We start from the raw sequence: 18,388 nt of genomic DNA on the forward strand, positions 1-18,388 counted from the left end.
TGAGCTCTCCGAGTCTGAATGAGCCTCACTGTCCTGAACTGCCTCCGCATGCGAAGCTCAAACCAGTGCTGCTCATGCTGTTTGGCCTACTATTGTATAGCTGTAATTTCACAGAAGCTCAATATGGCCAAAATATAAGTATTCAGAATAAGTTCATTTTGGTCAAGAGCTACCGAGAACATCAACCTGTTGAAGCCAATTCCCATGAGACGAGCTTATGGAGGAGCCATACCAGAGGAAGCTGAGGGGAGGGAAAGTTCAAGGGCCTGCTAGCTGAAGCTGGAGTGAGGGGTTTCCCAGGATAAGTTGCTATGCATCTCTAAAAGGTGTGTTTTGGTCCTCCTCACTACCTAGTGAAGCGGGGACTCGCCTGAAGATAGAACCAGGAGCAGAAAAGGCCATCAGCCGTAGGTATGTAAATGAAAGCTTCCACTTTGATAGAGCACATATAATAGTTCATATCTTCACCTTACTGCTCCCTCTTCCATTTGACTGTTGTCCTGTCCTTTTTTTATTTACAATTAGTAATTTCATGAAAAAAAACAACAGGAAAAGCATAACAGAGAATTGAATCTACCTATGGCATTTCAGTTGACTAAACAAAAACCTTTTTTGTAATTTCTCTCTTTCGCTGTCAGAGTTTCTGATTCTTCGTAAGCGACTCTTATCAAAAAGGATATCATGGCTGCAAGTGTAGGAGGGAGGAGATCCTTTTCCTTCACGCTGAAAGGAATGGCTTGAAAGTTTTCCCTGGAAAAGGGAGTCCTCTAGTTAACCCTCTAGTAGTTCATTTGGGAAGCCAAACAAATCTAGGTATTTGTTTTGTGGCTAGTGACATACGACTGAAATTAATTAATTATTTAAAAATAGTTGCAGCTTAGTAATAATTTATGGGTAAGATATTAGATTTCCTCACTTATTGCTAAAAAAATGGGAGATTTTTATTTATACTAGAAATAATTACGGTAGTGGTCTTTCTGCTTGTGTAACGTATAAAGATCTATCTACTTCCATCTGCTCAGATTGGACTTTTCATCCAGTTCACCTCAAATATCCATACTCACCCACACATTTTCTAACCACTTTGTCCAATCAAAGATCGCTGAGGAGCCAGAGCCTATCCCAGCAAGCAACGGGCACGAGGCAGGATACACCCTGGACAGAATGCCAGGCCATTGCTGGGCACACACACTCACACCAGGGCCAGTTCTCCCAGAAGCCAGTGAACCTGCCAGTACTGTATGTTTTTGGACTGTGGGAGGGAACCAGAACATTTATAAAAAAACATACAAACTCCACACAGATTGCACCTCAGGACCGCAGAGCTGTGAAGCAAGATTCCTGACCATTGAGCCACTGCACAATCCTACTCAAGTTCAGTGTAAGTAAATTATCAGTTTTAATATTGATGAACCTAATGAACATGAAAACATAAGAAAGGTTACAAACAAGAGAAGGAGACTTACTGGGCTTGTTTGCTTGCTAGTAGCAAACCGAACTGCAGATCTTGTGAAACAGAAAGAGGAAATGGAAAATGGAACTAATTACATAACGACTGTCATATTTCAGTGTTATGTTTTTAGCTGATGTGTGATTAGCATTCTGGCGCACTATGGCTGCCGTCGTATCATCCAGGTGGATGCTGCACAGTGGTGGTGGTGGAGGGGAGTCCCCATTACCTGTAAAGCACTTTGAGTGAAGTGTCCAGAAAAGCGCTATATAAAGCGCTATATAAGTGTAAGCAATTATTATTATTAATTTCATTTTTATAATTTTCAAACAGCAGTTGTTTTCACACTGCCCTCGAATTGGTAGTTCTTAATATTCTCTGCTTTTTTCCATTGACACCAGCACAAGATATGAAAATGCAAAGCACTCACAGATTTATATCAGACAGATGCAAGTGACAGGGTCAATACTAACACTAAAAAAGTGCTATGGTCAAGAAAGTCAAGGAAACCCTGTCTTATTACAACCCATCTCAACCAAGGAAAAGCCAATTTGCTGCAGTAACATGGGGAACCCTAGATCCATTTCATAGCACTTACTACTTCAAAATGAAATCAGCAGTTCTGGGACTGCATGGTCCAGCCTGCATGCCAAATGGGTAGATCCATTTCAGGAACCCCATTGGCTAGTTTCTCAGGCCTGTCCAGATGTATCTGGAAAACATTTTTAAACTGCTCTTTTTAACATTTTTTACATAAAAGGTGTACTATCTGTGGTGTCACTCAAAAATTTAAGGCAGACAAAAATAAGTTGACTCACTTTTCGAAATCTCAGTAGCTAACCGCCATCAAGCTTCTTTCAATTGAGCATAATTCTTTGCTCCAGGGAAGTCAGAAATGCACTGGGGGGTCTTATTTGTTTCTTTTTAGTCCAAAGTGAGCAAACCTGAAGCACAAGGAGCTTAAGTGCTGTATCTGGCTCGGGACTGAAGTGCATTACTGCCAGATTTTCAGGTTGCATAACAGGAAAGTTATCCTGACTCCAAGTCCACCAGCTGAAGCACTTAATGTCTGTTTATTCTGTAATGCCTCTGCCATTTAATATTTACTCTGGCTTAACACAGAATTAATACACGTCTTCTCCTCTCCTCTGTCTTATCACGTTAAATCTGATTTAAACCTGATTCAGAAATGAAAACTTTTTTTTTTGCTCTCACATGTACCACAGCTGCTTGTAGGTGCTCACCGAAATGTATTCTGCATTTCTGGAAGTACTATACGCTTGTTTCATCTTGCAGACACACAGTCCCTTTTTTTGCCCTTGAAGTATCGTAGCTGGTTAATATATCCCAGAGGATCTCCTGGGACAGAAGCACTTGCTGGACCACAACATGTACAATAAATGAGTTGAAGAATTTTACCAGAGTCAACAGCAATCCCCGGCTAGTTGCTACTGAATTTATAAAACTAACAGCTTTTTCTTCATGTCTATATGAAAGCTGATACTTTTTGCAATAAACCCTGACTGTTAGACCATGAAGAACAGAGCCCTGTCTGTAGCCCTAGAACACAGTGTACACAACTCTCAAGCCGTAAATTACACAAAGCTAAACCTGTTTATAAATCTACCTTCAAGATGGAATGTGCAGTATTTGCTCAGCTTGGCAATGACACCTCAGTTCATGGGCTGAAAATTGACTGGCCCTCGTTTATCGTCTTAGCCCAACCCATTGAAATTCTTTTTACAAGCTACCTGCCTGTGAAGAAACCTCCTGTTAGGAGGAATATGAAAAACAGCATTTTTTTTAACTGGGGATGAAATCTAATATGTGCCTCAAAAATAGGAAGTTTATTTTCCATCTTGGCATAGAAGCCTACCTTCCCTGAATCACATACAATATTGCTGCCAGACTGGTCAATATGTAACAGAAGCAGCTTCTCTTAAAGGGGGGTGGAGATGGGGTGTGGAGTAGGGTACCTTCATCGTCTTTTACACAGGTTTCAGCAATAAAATGTGTAAAGACTGAAACGTTTTTAAAAAAATAAACACAGTGGTGATACTAGATTAACTCCATTGGTTACTTTGCACTTATACTTTGATAAGCAATCAAAGACTAGCGATATGGTCAACATCTTCATGGTACTGGACTGAATACTGTAATCAAATGCTAAATATTCTATGTATGAAGCAATATTAAAAATGAGACGTGTTTTATTATCTGTCTGTATACGAGAGTATACGTACATATGGAGCTCTCTGACGCGACTCGACAGTTGTTGAACAGATACTGAAGTTAAATATCATGGGATTCAAGACTTCTTGGTTCAATTAAGAAAATACAACATTTTATTACTTGGATTCAACACTAGGCGGCACTGAAAATCTCTACAACTCAAAAGTCTGGAGTTTTTATACCGTATGCTTCCACACAGCAATATGTTGCATACTGCAAGCAGGGTATTCTATTTTTATTGCAGTAAATATAAATGTGAGCCATTGAGATTTTTTTCCTGAAATAAACCTAGTTGCTTTGCTTGTCCACTGTAATTTTAATCAGATTTTCAAAAGCCCTACGCACTCAGCACCAGAGTGATACCAGTTACCTTTTTTTAACAGAATCAAGCAACTCACAGGCAAAAACATACCAGCAAGCGAGTGGAATTCAATACTAATAAAATAAGCTATAAACGTCAAAACGACAAGAGAAGTTCGTAGAGGCATCATTCAGTGATCGCCAGTGTGGCCGGAGCCCCTGTATTTCACACTAACATCCATGATCACTTTTCAGTTAGCTAGTTATATTTCACTTCCATCTGTGCATAGCATTATCAAGAACAGCGTGAGAGAGGTTAGAATACATAAAACAGAAGGTCATACAACTGGCAGATGATAATCACAACATCACCTATTTCATGTAATAGGTATTCAGCATTACCGCATTCTTTGGTTTACCTCTTTATTACTTATTTACAGTACCAATGCACCTGCTACTGCAGTGAGTTGTGAACGAATTACCAGTTCTTAAAAAATCTGTACAACTTTAACTGCTGCACTGGCTTACCTTAGCTGTTGAGTCACTGCCGGAGCTAACAGATGTCATATTGCTTCTTACAGGCTCAGTAACTGTTGCTGCTTTAAAATACCCGACAGGAGAAGGAATGAATGATTGTTCCGTTTAGTCAGTTTGCTTCCCGGCGCAGCAACAACAGCACAACACGCTTCACCTAGGCAGCCGATCCTGCTTGGTACACCGAGAGTTTACTTTGCATTTGGAAATTAAAAAAAACTAAATATAAAACAATAATTATACATAGATTTTTGTTAATTGTAGCTGTAATTTTTAACGTAGAAAAATAATACTTTTGTTCCTATTATTGATTTTGTTTTCTTTTTCTTCAACTTAAATACATGATGATAGGACCTGACGTCGCGTTACCAGCTCTGCTGTACGTGACGTGCCCCAGCTTTCCCACGTGTTTGTCATGGCCGAAGCTGTAGTACAGTCCTGATTTGAACGACTGTAAAGTTTAGAAAATTTTAAAGTGTGTTTCGTTTCACAGACGCCATGGGGAAGTTAAACGTTGTAATTCTAAGGTACCTATCGAGAGATGATTTCCGGGTCCTTACTGCAGTAAGTACGGCTTAATGTCACTCGTTTCGTCATTGTAAGCACTGCCTTTGTGCAGTACTATTAACTACATGTAACTGTAGTGCACGGCCTACTCCTTAATTAGTTTAGGATTCGTGTTGTACTTCAGTCCTCTGAATTTATTATGAAATGGTCAAATTCAAGGTTTAACATTCATGACCTGGTAAAAAAAAATAACATTTACTTTTGCTGATCTTGGATGATATTAGGAGACGTATTGTCATTTTAATTGTTATTTCACAGGTGGAAATGGGCATGAAGAATCACGAAATAGTTCCTGTTAGTCTGATTGCATCCATTGCCTGTCTGAGACACGGAGGATGCAATAAGATCTTAAGAGAACTCGTCAAGCACAAGCTGGTTGTTTACGAACGCACCAAAAGTAAGCACTATTCTTCCTTTCCCCCAATAACGTGTCTGTTATACGAAATGAGCTTTTCCTTTTTGTTTATACAAAATGTTATGTTTCTGTGATGTTGGTTGATCAGCTGCTTACGTTGTTTCGGTTCCAGCTGTGCAAGGATACCGTTTGAACTATGGTGGATATGATTACCTGGCCTTAAAAACTCTGTCCGCCAGAGAAACACTCACCTCTGTTGGGAACCAAATGGGAGTTGGCAAGGAATCAGGTAGGGATGTGACTGATATTAGGGATAAACGTATACGAGGCTAGAACAATATGTGCATATGCAGTACAACATATTTTTTTTTCTTTAAAAATAAGATGCAAAGTTGTTATATGTAGGGTGGCTCTGTGGTGCAGGGTTAGCATTGTTGCCTTACAGTGTTTGGGCCCTGGGTTCAGTTGTGGACCTGGGGTGCTATCTGTGTGGAGTTTATATGTTCTCTCCATGTTCAAATGGGGTGCTCAGATTTCTTCCAACATCCCAAAGACATACTGGTAGGTTAACTGGCTTCTGGGAAATTCGGCCCTGGTGTGAGTTTGTTTGTGTCTATGTGTACCCTGCGATGGAATGGTGTCCTGTCCAGGGTATATCTGTTGCTTGCTGTGATAGGCTCCGGCTCCCCCTCAACCCTGAATTGGATGAAACGGTAAAGAAAATGGATGGCTGGAAGTGTATTTTGTCTCACTTTAAAATATAATCATTTATATATAAAAATGATGGTATATATAAAATATTTTAGTCATTTTTTAGTCATAAACTCTGTACACAAATAACATTAAAATTGTTTGTATTATTGTTGCGAATCTGTAATCTCCTAAATGCAAAATAGGTTTTTGTTGACTCTTCTCCAGCTGAAAGAGAGAAACAAACTTAATAAAGTTTCTCTGCACCAGAGTAAGTGAGCTGCATTTCTACTTACAGATGCAAAAAAGCAAATGAGCAAATAATTCTTATATGAAGTACATAAAAGGTAAATGATTAATTTTTGACACTGCTGAAACAACCATTAGAAACGGGGACTTGGGTTTAAAGTTTTTGGAAATTGAATGCGCTGTAATGAAATTATACATTTCATTTTGTAAATAAAGTTCCCTTCGGCTGTAAGAGCTCAGAGATCAGAAATTGATTAACATTGAAAACTCTGTATGTGGATTTCCGATAGATCAGAATCTAGTACATCGCCATTTGTTGCTTATGAAATAGTGTGCCAGATTCTGACACCGGTAAATTTAAATCTAGTAGCACTCACAGAGTCGCAATTTTGACACCACTATTTTGCGGCCAATTTATTGTTTTCTCTCAGATATCTACATTGTAGCAAACTCTGAAGAGGAACAGTTTGCTCTGAAACTCCACAGATTGGGCCGAACTTCATTCCGGAACCTGAAGAACAAGCGAGATTACCACAAACACAGGCACAAGATGTCCTGGCTTTATCTTTCCCGACTTTCTGCAATGAAGGAATTTGCATACATGAAGGTATGTAATGAAATAAAAAAATGTATAAAGCATTTATAATAGATTATCCTGTTTTGTACCATTTGGACAATTTGAATATTTTTGTGACCATATGTAAATCTAGTTCATTAGTCAAATACTTGTGTGTTCTTTATTATTTAAGTGTTAATATAATATTTACATAATTTTTGGTTTTTAAAATAAGAAAATAATTGAACCTAATACAGTGATACTCAAATGTAATGAGTGACCTTATGGACTAAAAGTTATCATACCTTCATCTGGTAAATGTGCCTCTTTAATTTTTTAATATAATCTGATTGAATACATAAGGTTACTAAAGTGTGGATACAAGTGTTTCTGCAAAAACATTCTGTGTAAACAGAGTTATATTATAAACACAACAAGATCATTGTTTATATAATCTGAGCATGAAAGCGTCTTACGCATGTCTGTGATATATAACTTACAAAGTTTAAGATGAGTCTATTTCAGAAAAGGCTTCATTCATGCCACTCACCCATATAGGCCATGCTTGTCTGGGAACCAGGATATTGTTGATGTATGAATAATGAGTTCCATTTCAGACATCACATTTTGTACATTTTTCAAAGTCGCTGTATGTTTCACAGTGGAATTCCTGCCTTACTGGCTGCTTGGTTTGGAAGGGCGGCCTGATCTAAGTGGTGTCTAAGTGGTATGATGAGTGTTCCACTTTCTAACGATGAATGTCACTTTTCCCGAAGTGATAAGTATCCTTTCAACCTGTTCCTGTCTGCCACTTAATCCCTTATTTATTTTGAAAGCTACTATGTTTTCATGGTCAATTTGTTGTATTGCTACAAGTTATGGCTTGAAATCCAAGATCTGTCTAAGGGAATTTAAAGCATTTGCTTGAAAGTCAAGTTACGCCACTTTGATTACACATAGATGGAGACCGTTACATTTTTGTGACTTTTCAGACTGTTCTTTTGCACCTTAACTGTTTTATAGTTGGCATAGCAAAGGAGCTGAGTACTTAATATTATAATTAAAATAATAATTATCTTAATATAATTCATCTTCATCCTATGAATTATATTAATTAATATTAAGGGGGGGGGGACAAAGTAATGTAGCCAATTCATAGAGGGGGATTATTAGGAGGCATGGGAAATTTGGCCAGGACGCCGGGGTTACACCCCTATTCTTTTTGAGAAACACCCTGGGATTTTTAATGACCACAGAGAGTCAGGACCTCGGTTTTACGTCTTATCCGAAAGACGGCGCTTGTTTACAGTATAGTGTCCCCATCACTATACTGGGGCATTAGGACCCACATGAACCGCAGGGTGAGCACCCCCTGCTGGCCTCACTAACACCTCTTCCAGCAGCAACCTTGGTTTTTCCCAGGAGGTCTCCCATCTAGATATCTTTATCTAATTCATAAATACTTAAATTATATTTGCTATCTTGACAACAGAAAGATGCAGACTTGTAGGGATTGTAAATTACTTTTGTCTGTGTGTCAATAATACAAATTTGGTCATCATGCCAGCTTTAGTTATGGCAGTGGCAGTGTTCAGGATTTCATGCACAATCCTTTTACACTTTGGGCTCTGTTTCAGGCTTTGTATGACAGAGGATTTCCAGTCCCCAAACCAATGGATTACAATAGACATGCTGTTGTGATGGAGCTCATTAATGGATACCCTTTGTAAGTATTAGGTGTTATTTGCTTACTCTAATCCTTTGCTTTAAAATATTAAGTATTGGAAGTTGTTTATTGGATTGTGTCTTTATTATACCTTATGAGTGGTTAAGAACATAAAGATGTTTCTAAAAAGGAGGCCATCTGCCCAAGAATCAGCTTCAACAATATAACTGGGAAGATTGATTCAGACTCAAAACCCTTTGTGTGCTTCGGTGCCTCCAATTCTCACCTTTAAGTGCATTTCCACTGTATCCTCTGGTTCATGTTTCACTCTCAATTCTGAAGTCCACTGAGTAGATTTTGTCAGTGCCTTAGAGAATTTTGACTCAGACACCCTTGTATGGACTACAAACATTCAGTTATTTTAGTCTAATATAGTAGGGGATTCATTTAAGCCTGCAAATGTATCTACTGTAGATGGTCTTCTTTGAACTGATTCCAGACAGCAATATCTTTTTTGTCTGTATGGTGACAAGAATTGTACTGTATATGTTTTCTTACCAGCACACTGTACATTTCCTAACCATCTATTTGCCTTTTTATTGCTTTCCCACATTGCCTAAAAGATTAAGAAAAACACATAAACATCCAAGTGGCTTCTCTAAGCGTATTGTTTCCCCATCCCAAATTTAGAAAGTTTGTTTCTGCTACCTGCATGTCCACATTAAATCATCTAGTCACGGCTGAGTTTTGTCTAAACCTTTAAATTTCCTCTGCTTCTGTTGTATTTGCTAATCCTGCTGGTAGATTCTGCATATATAACTAGTTTGAAAATCATACCAGAATCTAGATTGCTGATAGAAATTAGGGTGAGCAGTGGTACAGCACAGCTCACTGTGGTACTATACTAAATCTTCCTGATTTGAATATTTCCCCCTTCTCTGTACTTTGTTTTCTTTGAATCTTAAGTTATTCATTATCTTGGGTGACTAACACCTCAAATACGAGTATGAATCTTTTATAAGGAACTTACTCATTTTTCAAATATTTTTTTCTCCTGTTTCTGTCAGTTTGTATCCATTGCTGCTGTTGCTCGTTCAACCCACTTTAAGGCCTAGCTTTTGTAAATCCTTGATGAGTTTCCACTAGAGCCCTTTTCTTATTCAGACGAATAATTTTCTTATTCTAGTTTAGTTCTGATTATCATTCCAGTAACCTTATGTGTATTAAGAGTAATACTTATCTGTAATTGCATGGTTCGGTTATGGATGGAATTTTCCAGTCAGTGAGTATTATACTTGTGCCTGAGTTGAACTGAGATTAAATCACTCTTCCTGAATGGGATGCTTTTTCTTTGCATCTTAACTCCCACCCAAAACTGCTGCAATTTGTACTTCACAGTTGACTGGATAAATCAGTCTTTGCTTAGCTTAAGGACTGGTTAACCCATTATCTTCTGATAAGAAGCCCAGAGCCTTAACCACTATTTTAATAACTTTTCTTTTAAAAAGCTAGGTGAAGGTTAATTTTAGATTAGTAAACAGTTGTTTAGTAGGTCCAACCATCCTGACTGTTTCATAATTATGTTTAGAACAAAAATTTCATGAGTACTTTGGGTGTAACATTGTATTTGTTTTTGTAAAAACCTTGTACAGCACTTGTTTTTTTCATTTGTAATTCCCAGTCCCAGAATAGAACCTTCAGTAATTCTGACGCAGAAACACTTTTCAGTGTCTATCAGCAATATGTTTGTCATGTATGTCAGAAGCAGAGGAGTAGAATGTCACCCTAATCCCGATCCTTAAAAGTTCATTTGATAATTAGCAGGTAGACATAGTAAGTAAGGTGTTGTTTGCCGTAATGTATTTTACTTGAAAAGAATGAATTGCGAGAGATTAATTTTGAGTTGCCCTGTTGTAATATACTTGGATCTAGTAATCTAATAAATCTAGATCTAATAAATCTGAGAATAAGAATCCAGTAAATATTTAATGTCGTACTGAATTGAGTCTTAAGCTGCAAGAAATGTCCTGTTCCTATTTTAAAAAAAATCCGTTTTTGAAAGTTCTAACAGGAGGTAACAAAGACAAAAGCCTGCACCATGATTTGGTTTGGTTCAATTACCACTGTGAGAAAAACTCTTTATATTTTTTATCTTTATGGTTTATCTCCAGAGACTTTATTGTCTCAGATGAAAAGTACTTGGGGGGAGGGGGTCATATGCGCTTATTAATTCCAAAAAATCTTATTCGATAGCATCTAAAGCTCTATTTTGTACATGGGAAGACATTAAGTTGTCATGAAAACTTCAATGAGAAAAACACAGTGCTTTGTTTGTACAGCTGAAAGTGGAAGACAGTTTCAGGGCTGAAATGAAGTAAACTGTGACCTTCTCTTAATAGCCTGCCTGCACTTTAGAAGGCACTAGGTAGACCTGTGCCTGTGGGACATGGTTATTATTCTGAAAATGGCTAAAAAGGCATGGTTTCAATTTTTGGGGGAAATTGGAAACAACAGTATGTAAAATGGGAGTAACAGTCATTACTAATTTTCATTGCAATTACATGGTGGAGTAGCAGCTGTTTCTGTTTCACTGCACTCTAGTGGGGTCAGCTGTTAATAGAGATTTGGACAATTAAAAATGGATTATATTGAAGCAACCAAAACACACCCTTTGAGTGATGGATAATTTACAGTTTTTTGAGAGCTTTTCCAAAAGTATGTTACCAAAGACCTCAGGCAGCATTTGGTATTTTCATTAAAACAATCTAGTTAACTGTATTCAGTATTTTGTAAAGGGGTATTCTTGAAAAAACAATTTGGAAGGGGTGTCAATTTTACAATTTTCTTTTAAACTGAGGGTATAAAAATAATTCAAAATGCCAGGCAATAACAGCTTACTATACTAGTTTTCTTATGGCTTCTGACGTGGGTGTGTAGGATTGCACAGTTACTTCTTAATGCATTTACATGATCACCTTTTAAAGAAACAGCATTACACTTTGACATATTTTGTGTTGGTATCCAAATATGCTAACACTGCAGTTTATATTTTAATTATTTTAAGAAACTTTGAGCATCTGGAATAGGACACTTGTGCTAATACATTTTAGCATTAACATCTACCAGTTGATGTAAATGGTCCTTTGACATGATGAAATGACATAATGACTGAAATTACTTTTTTAAGATGCCAGGTGCGCCGTGTGGAAGATCCAGCTGGATTATATAGTGAAATAATGGACCTGGTTGTGAAACTCGCAAATCATGGCTTGATTCATGGAGATTTCAATGAGTTCAACCTCATGCTGGACGACAAAGATCATGTCACGATGATCGATTTCCCACAGATGGTGTCTACCTCCCATCAGAATGCAGAATGGTAATTTCTTTAATAAGCTTATCTGACATTAAAGGAAAGCCAGTATCCAAAAAAGTAGAATTTCCATACAATAACTTCTCTATGTCTTGGACATAAGAAGGTTTACAAATGACAGAAGAACTTTTGGCCCTTGCTTGTTTTGTTTTTAGGAGCTGAGTGATTTAAGGAGTTCGTTCAGCCATTTTAGCTTTGACAGCATGGCTGTGTAGCTCATTTCAGATCTGTTGATTGAAGAGGAACAATATACTGGAGTCCAGTAACTGAGTGTTACAGTTTCCATTTTGAAGTGATCCCCCATCCCCCAGTGGTCCAAGATTTCTTACTGTTTTCTGTTTCATTCTTTTAGGTATTTCAACCGAGATGTCAAATGCATTCGTGATTTCTTCACGAAACGTTTTGGCTATGAAAGTGAGCTTTATCCGACTTTTAACGATATCAGGTAATTTTAATGTATGAAATTTGGGAGAACCCACTGGAACCCAGAGATGTTCTTTTACATTTTTCTTCATGCCATTTGTTTTCTAAAATGCTCAAAAAGAAAAAGACATAAGAGTCACACCTGAAAAAAGCATTTAGTGTTTTTGCTGTTTATAAAGTGCACTATGTCAGTGCAATTTAATTAAAAGGTTAAGCAGAAACTATTTTTGAAAAGCTTCTTCAGTCACAGATGGGACCACCTGGGCTAAGGTGTGTTGGAACAACAGTACTTTATCTGCTGTGGCAAATAAAGATATTGCTCAGTCAGGTTGAGAAAAGTGCATAGACGTTCTTGGTAGCTTTAATACCACTTAGCAATGTTTTTGTGTTTGTTCACCTTTGTTCCAAATATGCACCATATAGTTAGGTTACAGGCTTCTATTACCATTCACACCAAAACTGGAATGCAGAGTGTGGCTGACCTAACTAAGTATGTCACCATTTCAAGTATTTGATGCTAATGCAGATAGTGTGCAGTTGAAGTCCAGTGGGTTTTACTAGCCTATTCCATTTTTTTCCATTTTGAATGTACTGATTACTAAGTCTGAAACAAAACTAGTGTTGAAGAGTTGCAGTATTGTTCACATTCTAGTGTAAATGTGGTACAAAATGTAAAAGAGTACCTGCTGTCATGCAACTAACACAGTAGGTGATCTTACAAATAATGTAAAATAAATCAACTTTATTCTCTCTTAACAAAATGCTGCTTTTCTACTTTAAATTTGGAGCATCCAAATAATCTAGGTACTGAACTTTTATGTTCTTGAAAATGCAACTGGTACTGTGTGCTTATTTATTAGAATTGGTGCAATCTGCTGTCAAAAACACTGAAGGTCCTAGTTTTCTTTGGGAATAATAGGGGTTACTTTTGTGTTTGGGTCCAGGAGAGAGGACTGTCTGGATGTGGAGATTTCTGCGAGTGGATACACCAAAGACATGCAGCTGGACGATGAGCTTCTCCACCCAGCTGGACCTGAGGAAGAGGACGATTCCACTGCCGCAGGCGAACAGCAGCCTTCAGCCCAGGATTCAGGCCTGGAGGCCTCAGAGCACAGTGGGGACACAGAAGTGCTGTCTTCACATAAAGCTGACGAGGCAGAAGTGCTGGAAGATTTGAATCCAAAATCTGAAGCCTCTGTGCATATGAATGAATTCCAACAGGCACTCCTGGAACTGGAGGGCCTGTCAGTCAGTGGGAGCAGTAAGACGGGCTCTGAACACAGCGCCTTTCAGATGGACAGCAGGCTTGAAAAATTCCAGCAATCTGGAGATGATGAGACAACTGCAGATAAAGAAAGTGAGGAGGATGAGAATGAAGATGAGTGTCCTGATTTGGTTGACCTTTCAGCAGCTAATAAAGAATACCGGCCTTTCAGGTACATAAATGTGTTTTGACATTTGTTAGGGAGATATAATAATGTACATACTTCACCTGGAGGGGACAGTGATGGTTCACAAAATTAATTTGTTGCCAGAAAAACAAAAATGTGTCCGCTAGCAGGTCTTAGTAAAACCTTCACATGCCTTTATGCTGTAACCCTCATCTAACCAAAAAATATTTTTTGTACAGTAATGAAAAAACAATATCCTGAAGAGCAGATTTGTTCTTTATGAGGTTCTGTCAGAGTGCTTGTTAATGCTGTATGTGTGATACTGTAAGCAAAGGTTACATAATCCTCATAGAGTGTTTAAGAGTATTTTATTGCTCAAGTAGAATGTTAAGAGGCTCTTGTGAAGTGAAATCTCACAGTCTGACTGAATAATTTCTGCCTTTCTAACAGAAATGAGGAGAGCATGCTTCACATTAATGAGCACAGACGAAGAACAACCAGCCTGACATCAGTGGGCAGCCTGGCAAGTTGTTCAACAATACCATCAGTAAGTACAAACCGTGGGGCTCAGCTCTAAACATCACAATGTTCCTCTCCTTCTTGTACTATTTTGTTTCTCCCTGTCAAACGTGTATAAGAAGCAGTATATTTGAAAGCGGCACGGTGTTACAGTGGCTGCTGTTGTTGCTTTGCAGTGCTGGATCCCTGGGTTTGATTCTTGATCTGGGCTGCTGTCTGCGTGGAGTTTGTACAGTATGTTCTCCTGTGTTGGGTTTCCTCCAAGTGCTCAGGTTTCCTCCCACAGTCCAAAAAGCTACTAGTGGATTAAATGAATTCTGGGTAAATTGACCCTAGGCGTGAGTGTATGCGTGTCTTTGTCTGTCGACAAAGGACTGGTGACCTGTCCAGGGTTAACTCTGTTTTTACCCCGTTGGCTCCCCCTTTACCAAAATGTGTTAAAGCTGTCAGGAAATGGATGGATGGGATATATTTGAACTAAGCTTCTGAAATGGAAAAAATTGCCCATTTTGGGAGAACATTAAATTCTTTTCTTTGTAAATATTAAGGGAAAAAAATGGATTCAAAGTGACTTGTGTTTTCCACATAAATAAGAGGTATTTGTTTAATTTTCCACCTTATTTATAAAGAACAAAGTATCAGAAGTAATGAGTAGCAGATCATTTTAAGTAAGCATGATGATGATCTCGTTAGTGGTTTTTCAACAGTTTTGGAATGTCTCTTATTTTACTTTAAGACAAAAAGTAATGGTTCTCAAAAATGTTATCGTTTACTTCAGATCTCAAAGCCAAAGGCTAATTCAAATGCTGTCTACTTGAAAAAGTATGTTGTATATAGAAACTGGAGAAATTTTAAATTTTGTGCTTGTATCGGTTTTTATGAGATTACAGTACACTGAATGTTGTTTGATTATACTCCAAATGTAAACTCGCGTGAAAGAAATTGAAATTCTAAACAGAACTAGACTGCCACCATGTGGCAAATAAATTACATAGCATTGATTAGGACAAAAATATTTTCTGTTTGGTATAACGGCTTATATTACTCATTGCAAAATGTTTATTTTTAAAAGCCAAGTTATGCATTAATTTTTAATGTTTAGTGCTTTCACCAAGTGAAATATTAATATCCTTTTGTTTTTAGCCCTGCCTTTAACTATTCAGATTTTGGCTAAAGTATTTTAAAAATATATTTTTAGATCCATAAAGTCCATTCTAATTCCACAGTGAATAGAACATTTTCTTCTTTATTTCAAAGGCATCTAATTTTGTCATTTCTGTGGGTCTTTTTTGTAATTATGAGCAGTCAGTCTTTGAACTTTTGTACATGATTTTCTGAAATCACATTTTGTATTAGATTTGAGGTAGCTTTGCACTTAGCCATACACCCTTGTCATCTGCATTGTCACAGTCCTAATAGGTCTCCCCAACATGCTTTTTGCCAAACACACATTAGTAACACAATCACAGTGGTGCTTTTTAATGTGTAAAAGGTCAATGCTGGAACTGCCAGGTTGGGATATTAAATGAAAAGTCTAATGCATTCTGTACCAGCGGGCCATTAATACAGCAGAAAGTAAAGGCAAAATCAATTGCTCTGGATGCAATCCATCATTACATCCTAGGATCTGATCATCACATGTGCACCCTGAGGAGCTAGCGCAGCTGGAAAATAAAAGGTCTATGGTCTGCGCTCTGTCTTTTCACATGGTTGCTCGGTATCGGGTTGCACGTGTTCCTGAAAGGGAGTAAATGTGGTCTTGAGAACAGGAGGTTGATGGTATGAGCTAGTATTGCCCACCTTAGTGGTATAAGATTTCCAGCATTATGCCTCAGTGCTTTGCCGTCTCAGACAGGTTTATTCTTGAGTATTGTGCTGAAGGGCACTCATATTGGGCATTTCATTTTCATACTCAACTTAATAACCTAGTAAATAACCAACTCAGGTTACATTTATCGATTTCCATGAAGCATTTCAGACAGAAGTTCTTCAGACATAGATTCCTTCTAAACTGTAGGTGCCAATGCTGGGTCACCTCAGCTGAGATGTTTAAAACGGTTGCAGTCTCTGTGGGTGGTGCAATTTTTATTGTAATATAAGTTAAGGGGTACACATGTTCATTTACTAAACCAGTTTGTTCATGGGTAGAAAAGTGTGTCCCATGTGAATTTTTAGTGTCCCATGTGAATTTTGAACTCATATCCTGTTGGTCAGATGGCTAGAGCCTAAACCACAATTCCACCCTCCTGTTCGTTTGTTCCCTACTTCGCCCCATTGTCAGTGTAGTTTGAATTTTTATGAAGGTCCCCTCAAGCTACTTATAAACTCCGAAAAAATTATTTACTATATATATGTTATGGACCATTCAGTTTGACAGAATCCTTAATGCCATTGCAGAAGACCAGGGTATAGCAATTCACATTCGCTTTATGAAAATGTACCCACTCCACTTTTCCTTTACAGGGAATCCAAATGCTCACTGAATTTGGTCCTTCTTTTTATAGGAGCTGGTGAAGCAGAAGGTAAAACAGCAGCTCTCGAAGCAACAGAAAGCAGCACAGCGAAGGCGTTTGCAGAAGGGAGAAGCCAGTGTGTACACAAAGGAGAGACGGGAGAATGTGCAAAATATTAAATGGAGTCTGGATGCTGCTTCCTTCTGGGGATGAACTACATCCTAAAAGATTTGTAGTATAATAATATTTCTTCCCACCTAGGAAGTTGGGAAGAAATATTATTAATGTTATGGTCATTTTGAGGTTCCAATCTATTCAAATCATGTCTAATAAATAAGTTTGTTTACTTATTTAACCTGACTGAATTTGTTTGAAAATGTTTTAGTCTGCTTTCAAGGGATACTAAACAAGGGTCAGATTGTCACCCTGTACTTCCATCATTAGTATATAACTAAGATTACAAACATGCTGTTTGGCCCATTTTGCTTATTACGTTTGCTAGTAGTCCAAGGATGTCATTCAGGGAGCTGTGAAACTGTTGCAACAGTGTGGTTAAATAGCATATTCTAGGCACAGACAGATTTGTGTGAAAAATAATACTGATTGCTCTCAGTCCTAAAATTATATCTTTTTACTTTACACTTGTGTCTCAGGGCACTTGTTTAAGAATTGATCCTGAATATTCAGTAATGCTTCTGTCATACTTTTAAATTTTAAATATTTGCATGCCCTCATTCAGAACGAAAGAAATTAAGTTCCTTCAGGCCAGTAATTATCGTTGTTGCTTTTCTTTGGACAGGTTCCAAAGCAATGGCATTTTTATCAAATGATGACCACATGTTTACCTTATATTCTGAATGATTTCACTTCTTTGTCTTTTATAACTTTTTTCAATGTATTTGTATTGTCCAGATTTTAAAATATCCTCATATTCTCTATATACAGTGAGTATCACTTAATTCAGAAGAGTGTTTATAATGTAAAATGGTAATGTATGCACACATGTAATACTCAGTATTTGTATGCTTTTATAAAGCATAAATTGGAATGTATTGTCAAAAGAATTTCACAATTACATTTACAATTACATAATTCACCTACAGTACATTTTGTGTCATAATAGTTATACAGCTATTTAAATATAAATTTAAAACATTTCTCTGCAGGGGATGAATTGTTATTTTTAGTGACATACCCTTCAGTTTGTTAGGTTTGCCTTCTTTAGGCTTCAGAATTTGAGTTGTGTACTTTTACCAGTGATGTAATTTAATGTCATTTAACTTGTAACTGAGAAAACTCTTCATCTGACAGAGATTACAAGGAGCTGGATTATGTTCATTTTTCCAAATTAAAGAACCCATTTCCAAGGGCCTTTTAAAGGCTGTGTTTGAAAGGCTTTACAGACTCCCAAGTCTGGCATCTCTCATGGGAGATGAGGAAGGGGATGTCGTTCATATCCCAGGGCCACTGGGAAGGGGCAGCACTGGGGCCCTGAGTTCGATTATGGACTTGGACTTGCTATCTGCATGCAGTTTGTACGTGTTCATGTGGGTGCTCCTGTTCCCCCCCCCCCCCTCCACAGTCCAAAACCGTACTGGTATGTTAATTGGCTTCTTGGAAAATTGGTCCA

General features: G+C 37.8%; 2 protein-coding genes across 2 annotated transcripts in view; one reads left to right on the forward strand and one right to left on the reverse strand.

Annotated features, from left to right (window-relative positions):
• LOC148837733 (uncharacterized) overlaps positions 1-4,666 on the reverse strand; it is a 116,713-nt gene extending 112,047 nt beyond the window's left edge. Inside the window, exon 1 of the mRNA XM_088911728.1 lies at positions 4,511-4,666. Coding sequence (XP_088767854.1) covers positions 4,511-4,549 — 39 coding nt within the window. The 5' untranslated portion in view covers positions 4,550-4,666. The remainder of the gene's footprint in view (positions 1-4,510) is intronic.
• A 225-nt stretch (positions 4,667-4,891) lies between these two features.
• On the forward strand, positions 4,892-17,115 carry riok2 (RIO kinase 2 (yeast)). Its single transcript, XM_088911656.1, has 10 exons — positions 4,892-5,080; positions 5,342-5,480; positions 5,611-5,727; positions 6,809-6,984; positions 8,571-8,659; positions 11,787-11,978; positions 12,325-12,417; positions 13,340-13,831; positions 14,237-14,333; positions 16,810-17,115. Exons 1-10 carry the CDS (start codon positions 5,015-5,017, stop codon positions 16,969-16,971), a joined length of 1,623 nt encoding a protein of 540 aa, XP_088767782.1. The 5' UTR covers positions 4,892-5,014; the 3' UTR covers positions 16,972-17,115.
• The last annotated feature ends 1,273 nt before the right edge of the window (positions 17,116-18,388 follow it).

The sequence above is a fragment of the Atractosteus spatula genome, chromosome 3, assembly GCF_055471065.1.
Source record: "Atractosteus spatula isolate fAtrSpa1 chromosome 3, fAtrSpa1.hap1, whole genome shotgun sequence".
In the NCBI taxonomy this organism is placed as follows: domain Eukaryota; kingdom Metazoa; phylum Chordata; class Actinopteri; order Semionotiformes; family Lepisosteidae; genus Atractosteus; species Atractosteus spatula.